Source organism: Pyxicephalus adspersus, chromosome 12 (genome assembly GCF_032062135.1).
Source record: "Pyxicephalus adspersus chromosome 12, UCB_Pads_2.0, whole genome shotgun sequence".
Taxonomy (NCBI): Eukaryota; Metazoa; Chordata; class Amphibia; order Anura; family Pyxicephalidae; genus Pyxicephalus; species Pyxicephalus adspersus.
In genome coordinates, this window is record NC_092869.1 from 13,867,219 (window position 1) to 13,874,619 (window position 7,401).

The following is a 7,401-nucleotide window of genomic DNA, read 5'->3' on the forward strand; positions in this document are numbered from 1 at the left end:
GAACACTGAAACAATAGGAGGTTACTGGATACCCATGGCATAAACAACTGGGAGCACTAAATTTGCCGTGTTTTGCCACACCCCCTTTTTTACCACCCGGCTACAGCTTCCTACCACCCGGCTGAAAAAAATTTCTGGGGAGAACACTGGTGTTATCTATAACACTCAAAGCCGTGCCTCAAGAAAATGCCCTGATGTTGATTAGCCTATTGGAGTGCATGGGAATTTCAAACATAGGCTTTTAAAGCCGGACTGGGGAAACAGTCCATGTAGACCAAGACTTAAATAGAGACCTGGAGACTAAAGGTAATTTGAGCATAGTGAAATCATTGTCATGTTTAAAACTATTGATACAAGGGAACTCTGTGTACACAAAGGAAAATGGCAGAGCCCAAGTCCAAATTCATAATAGCAATGTCACTGCCCTAAATGAGTCACAATGGATATGATTGAGAAACAGCTGGGAAAAATTAAGGTTGACAAAGCACCAGGACCTGATGGATTACATCCATGTGTTTCCCAAAGAGCTGAGCTCAGTTATTGCAAAGCCATTATTTTTAAAAAAATTTTAATTTTTAGAGACTCTTTAGTCACTGGCAAGGTACCGATGGTTTGGTGTAAGGCCAATGTGGTTCCTATCTTAAAAAAGGGAGCAAAGTCAATACCAGGTAACTACAGACCGGTTAGTTTAATGACCATAGTTGGAAAGGTCCTAGAGAGTTTGATAAAGAACCACATAGAGGAGTTTCTGCTAGAAAATAATATTATAAGTGATAGTCAGCATGACTTCAAGACAGAAGTTGTCAAACAAATGTACTCTTAAATGAGGAAGTAAGTAAACAGGTAGACAGTGGAGTAGCAGTTGATATAGTGTACTTGGACTTTGCAAAAGCATTTGACACTGTACCCCACAGACGGTAATATGCAAGTTAGGGTCAATAGGTTTAAAAAAGTCAATCAGTAAATGGATACAGAACTGGCTTAAAGACCGCATCCAGAGAGTTGTAATTAATGATTTATACTCTGAATGGTCTAGGGCAGGGGTTAGCAACCTTTACTATCAAAAGAGCCATTTTGCCTCCTTTTCCACTAAAGAAAAATAGTCTGGAGCCGCAAAACATAACACAGTTTATAAACTTTTAAAAGTTTTAATATTTTTTTAATTTTGCCACAACAAGGAGGCTGAAGAGCCGCATGCGGCTCCGGAGCCGCAGGTTGCAGACCCCTGGTCTAGGGGGAATACATTTGAGGGAATCAGAAATGGAAAAGGATCTAGAGGTTCTGGTAGATCATAGGCCTAATAACATCATGCAATGCCAAGCTGCAATATCTAAAGCTAGCAAAGTACTTTCTTGTATTAAAAGAGGAATACACTGCAGAGATGGAGACATAATCCTGCTCCTGTACAAAGCATTGGTCAGACTACATCTGGAATACGCAGTCCAGATTTGGGCACCAGTTCACAAAAAGGACATTGTGGAATTGGAAAGAGTGCTGAGAAGGGCAACTAAACTAATAAAAGGAATGGAGGAGCTCAGCTAGGAGGACAGATTAGCTAAACTGAATCCATTCTCCCTTGAGAAGAGATGTTTAAGAGGGGATATGATCACCCGGTGTAAATAAATAAACGGTCCATATAGAAAACTCTCTTCCCATTTATTCACTTTGGGATAATTACAAAGAACAAGAGGGCACTCTTTGCGACTGGAGAAAAAGAAATTAAAGCTCCGGATAAGGAAGGAAATCTTCACTGTAAGGTCTGTGAATATGTGGCATCCGCTCCCTCAAGAAGTAGTTTCAGCAACTACTATAGATTGTTTAGGAAAGAGCTGGATGCTTTTCTAGAAGAACAGAATTTAACTGGATATTAAGGCTTTAAAATAACAATAACAGTGACTGTTGATCCAGGGAACATCCGATTGCCTCATGGAATCAGGAAGGAATTTTTTTCCCCTGTTGAAGCAAATTGTACCAGGGTTTTGATTGCCTTCCTCTGGACTATGTCTTCTAGGGTTTTATATCTGGGATATGTTTATTTCCCTAGTGGTTGAACTTGATGGACTTATGTCTTTTTTTTCAACCTAACCTACTATGTAACTATATTGTTATATTTATTGGGTTTAAGGAGCAACAATGCTTCAAAAGGGTTTTTCCAAATACCCCTTTAAAAAGTGTGGAAGATGAAAGATGGATCCATGCTTTCATTGTTGTTGATACCAAATTCTGACCAGCATGCAACATTTTTCAAACCTTTACTTAAAAGTGAGCTTTAATTGTAGCCTTAGGTGTCTGTTCTAATTTGCTGTAGCTCATCCTCTACCAGGTTTGACTGTCATATATTCGGAAATGCTCTTCTACATACCCCAGTTGTAAAGATTGGTTATGTTAATGATTGTTGGCTTCTATTTGAATCAGTCTAGCCATTTTTCTCTTTTGATCTTTGGCATCAAGGCATTTTACCCAGAGATGCTCACTGGGTATTTAAACTATTTCAGACCATTCTCAGTAAATCCCTTGCAAGAAAATCCCAGGTAAGCAGTTTTCCCTGATGCACAGTTTGAACCTCAGCAGGTCCACTTTTCCAAGTTTCCCAACCTGCATTATTTAATCTTGTTTTAGCTGCAGGCTTAAGAAATCTTTGTTACCTGGAGGAGCAGGCTCCTCTATGCCACCAGTGATGTAGAATGGTAACCAATCATTGTAATCACAGAGTGGAAAAACTGTCGGAAAAAGTCTAGATTGACTCTCTTTTCCTCTTTATCAGAAAAACTTCAGCCATGAAGGAAGAGAGATTGCTTTGGCAGATATACACACTAATGAACAATTATGCAGTTGTTGAAAAATATTAAACTATAATTTTATGTTATATTAAGTTGGTGTTTGAATCAGAGTTGAATACCAGGTTATTTATAGTTATGTCACTCATTTTTTAAGTTTTATTTATTCTGAATTAAAACCAATAAACTTACAAAACAGTACTGTAAAATGGAGAAATTTAAAATATACAAATTTCTCACACAGAACTGACATAGGTATGAAAACCTAAGCATGTGATACCTAATCATATCTTATTTATAAAAGATATGTGAAGCATTAAAGTTAAACTGAACTTTTTCACATTTCATTTTCTGCTTATTAAAAATGGTGCAGAAATCTAGGATGAAACATGAAATTTACTTGTTGCCCCTATATACAAGGAAAGTTTAAATCAAGATTTGTATAACAATACAAACCTTTAAGATGCTTTTGTCTTCAAGGACCACTTGAAGACCATTTTTAAAGACCCCTGGTCCCATGGTGAGGATGTCAAAGAGGTAAACATGATTTCTTGTGCCCACCTAAAACAGAAAAAAATACAATTTCAAAAGAACAGAATGTTTTGCATTTACCAATTTAAAATGATTACCATTGAGTGTAATGGCCAGAGAGGCAACTATCCATCTTATCTTTCGCATCAAAACCAAGTTGTTCTACCTTTTCTCTAAAAGCAAAGGGAAATGAAAGTCTTGTTGCCAGGTAACACAGATTTTCAATCATGCAGAAAGTACTTCCAAAGCCTATCAACCCTTTCTGATTCGCTTCTAAGTGGTCCATCAGACATCCAATCTGCACAAGTGATGCTATATTTGACTTAAACAACTGCACCCGTGTTTAAAAAAAATCTGCCTCTTCCTGCCTTTTTATCCTGCCCACTTTTTAGATTGGTAAATATGCATTTAGCAGAAATCACAGGTCCAAAATTCTACCTCAGCAAAGCAGAGAGGAAAAATAATATGTATTTCCTGGCAATGCCTATACAATTATATTGTATATTTCTTGTTAAATTGGTTTAGCCTGATTTTTATGACTAAAACTCACTGATTGAGGCACAAAGGCAAACAACAAATTGGCTAAAATCTTGGCATAATCCTACTTGCTTACTGGGTATTGTCAGTTTCACCCCAGTGTGTAATGGCAAAGGAGAAGGGTGTCAAAGTCGAGGGCCACCCTTGATATTTATTGAAAAAATATCTACAATTGAGGAAGGTCGCTAATGAATATAAACAGAGAAGGGGGTGGTTGTGGGTCCTGGATTGACCCGTCAGCAGAGCATTCTGGGATTTGTAGTGTTTGGTATTTTCTCGCAGGCCACATATAAATACAGTAGTGCAGGCTAGATTTGGTCCGCGGGCCTGATTTTGACACCCCTGGCATAGGGAATGCAGTATGAAGGACAGGTGTAAATGTTTTCAGGTACATTAAATGTTAGGAAATCTGCATCTTGTTTTTCTGCCAAACCTGGATAGTGGACAACATTTTGGTGAATGTTTTTACCAAGAACGTTAAATAAAAAAAGATTAAAATCTATAATTTATGCTTAAAAATGGCATATCATGTATATCACCGATTTCATAAGCATGCCAATCTTACAATGTTGAATTTTCAAGATAAAGTGCAATTGGCTTTTACAGTAACTGTAAAGTAGTTTTATACATTTTTCTATTTTGCTATGATGGTTTTTTTGTGGGTGCAAAATTCAAAGGTGCAGGTATTATAGCTTTGTATATTGTTTTATAATGATTATAGGCTGGTGAGTCATGAACTGCAAGGCCTAACCTCCTGTTTGTTATTTATTAAGATGTTGCTTTGTTTCCAAATTGACAGGTTGTTTCTCACTATTCTTGGCTGTATATACCAGATTAGTTATCAGAGTACAGGGATGGGATATTGGTTAAAATTTTTTGACTGTTTTGTCTAACACTTAAATCACATGCTGGAGTTCATGGCTTGTATATCTCTAAAGAATACATACAGGCATGGTGTTGAATACATACAAGCCATAGTATACCTTGCAAACAATGGCTTTTGGTTAACAGCAGGGGCTGTGTTAAAGGCAGAATGGTAACCTTAAAAAAATATTCAGATGTATTTATTACAGCAGTGCATACCTCCTTGTCTGCTGGATGGTTTTGCACAGATACTTATGAAAATATGCACGAGTACTCCTTTTTGACTAGGTTTAGTTGGAAGGAGCTTCTTTAGTGGTAGATTAGGCCCCATTTAAAGAAAAATTTTAGAAATCAGAAACACATGATCTGCTCCTCCAGCTGTCACAAAAAACAGGGCAGTTTCAAAAACTGTGTTTCAACAGATGTTTAATTATTAGGACTTGGAATCGCACATTTGATCATTAGTTTTTTTTTTTCATTTCTGTTTAGACAAAGCAACAAAATGCAAAACACGATCTCCAGGTCAAAAATAAGCAATTACACATTACCTGCAGCCAACACAGTTTCCCATAGCGACATATGTTCAGGCCAGAAGCTCCTAAGCTCAAGACCTTTTGGTGCTGGAGATGCAGAATCTAAAACATAGGATGAACAGAGAGAGCTATATAAATAAGGGTGCTTATTAGACGGAGAAATTGTCTTATCTCATGATGTAAAGCATAATAAAATGTAATATATTTTACTTCACCAATCCATTATATATGGTTACAGTATTAGTTTTCCTTTCATTAATAGATTACTCATCATACTAAATCCATACAGGAGTAGAATGATCATCCTGGGATTGTAACTAAAGTCCCACTTAAATTAAGGATCAGGCAGGTGATCCTTAGATCCAGGTTTTAGCTGGGTGCACCACCCGGTTGTTTTTGGGCGATTACTGATGAGTTGGGTCACCATACAGGGGCTTCCACCCGCCTTCAACTTCTTAAAGCTTAAAAAGTTAAAAAAAATAAACACAGCTTAAAAAATACGGTAATACAGATTATTTATACATTTGTTTTCTCTTATACCCATTCTTTTATTTACTCTTGCCTGAAAATATCAGACACCTCTCAAGTATGACTTTTAAATTTACTTTTTTCAAGACCACTTATATACAGTATATGTATTATTACCCTTTAGAACAATCATTCATATTCACTAATCATTTTGATATATGCCCATTATTTAAACATACACCAACTTTCTCACTTCCTAGGAAGTGTCTAACAACAACTAAAACAACTAAAAGTAAAATACTTTAATATATTGTAAAAGTACAATATATTTCAGATATTCTACTAGAGGTATAGAGTTATATTGATACATACCATGCTATGATTTGTTTTTAGAATTTAATGCCGCTCATTCAATTATCTTGAAAAGTCTATATAAATAAACCTTTACCAATATACATATATTCTTTTACTTTACCATCATTTTGTTGTTAGGTGTTTTGAATACTGCATTTATGCATCAATAACGTATAACACCTTGTATATCTATTTGTATTTTCTGTATTCAGCATGCCAATTAGACATGCTTCTATACATCCCCTGAGGAAGCTGATAAAGGGTAAATTCGTCGGGACAAGAGATGTTAAGCTTCTACTCATTAAACTCCTTTTTACTGTTCCTAGTCAGGGAACACAATTGTCTGGTCTATTAGTCTGATTACACCCATGACGCTAATAGGGCAAGACCTATTCTACCTTTGTACATTTTAAGAATTGTTTGTGACAAATCATTACAATACAAACTTACTTTGCCGAAAAAAAAAAAAAAACAGCTTTCACTCTTCTGTACATATACCTATTTAGGTCCATGGGTGGTTTAAAGGGATTAGTATAGATATGCATATCATATCAGGTTAAAAGCAACCTGACAAAGTTTTTATTTTTTTGTTTTATATAAACTGAGACTTCAAATTGTTGGGGCTCTAAATAGACAGAAAGAAGGGTGGACACACACTTGCTGCTTTCCACCCCACTACCTTTCCTTGCCTACCCAGGTTCAATGCCTTGAGAATAGTCTAGTCAGAATAGTGAAGCTTACTTTTTACATCAGATTTTAAAAATACTAAACAGAAGAAGTTGGAGACCAACCCACTGTTGGATTGTACAGTCAATAATTTTCTAGGTCAAAAACTAACAAAAATGGTAGTGATCTGGCCTTTATATCAATAATATTACTGGTATTTGCCAGTATTTATATAGATCCAACATAATAAATTTATACAGTGAATTACATTATATTTTGAATTACATTTATACAGTGAAAAGCACAGGTTTTACTTATCATCAAAGCTGAAAAGAACTTACTGTTGGTTGAAACATAGTCTGGAACTGGTCTATCACAGTATAAGCCACCTCTTCATTTTCAACTGTAACAACATGGTACAGTTTTTTTTTAGTTCAAGATATAAATATACTTAATTTACATACAATTTATACCAGTGTTACCTAGTAAAGCAAACTATTGTAGCCCTGTTATTGGGGGGGGGTCATGTAAATGGCTCCCACAAAACAAGCTATGGCGCTAACCTGTAGATAACAAAGAGGATCCTGAGCCTTCGCTATGTGGAAGAGTGAGGATACTAATAAAGTTGGCAGTGCCTCCACCCAGGACAGGGTCTCTGTTAGCAGAGGGGC

General features: G+C 36.2%; 1 protein-coding gene across 2 annotated transcripts in view; it reads right to left on the bottom strand.

Moving 5' to 3' along the window:
- Positions 1-7,401, bottom strand: part of EXD1 (exonuclease 3'-5' domain containing 1) — a 29,703-nt gene that overhangs the window by 11,609 nt on the left and 10,693 nt on the right. For both annotated transcript variants that reach the window (XM_072428393.1, XM_072428394.1), the window contains exons 5-7: positions 7,072-7,133; positions 5,258-5,344; positions 3,234-3,338 (exon numbers count right to left, since the gene is read on the bottom strand). In XM_072428393.1, coding sequence (XP_072284494.1) covers positions 3,234-3,338; positions 5,258-5,344; positions 7,072-7,133 — 254 coding nt within the window. The remainder of the gene's footprint in view (positions 1-3,233; positions 3,339-5,257; positions 5,345-7,071; positions 7,134-7,401) is intronic.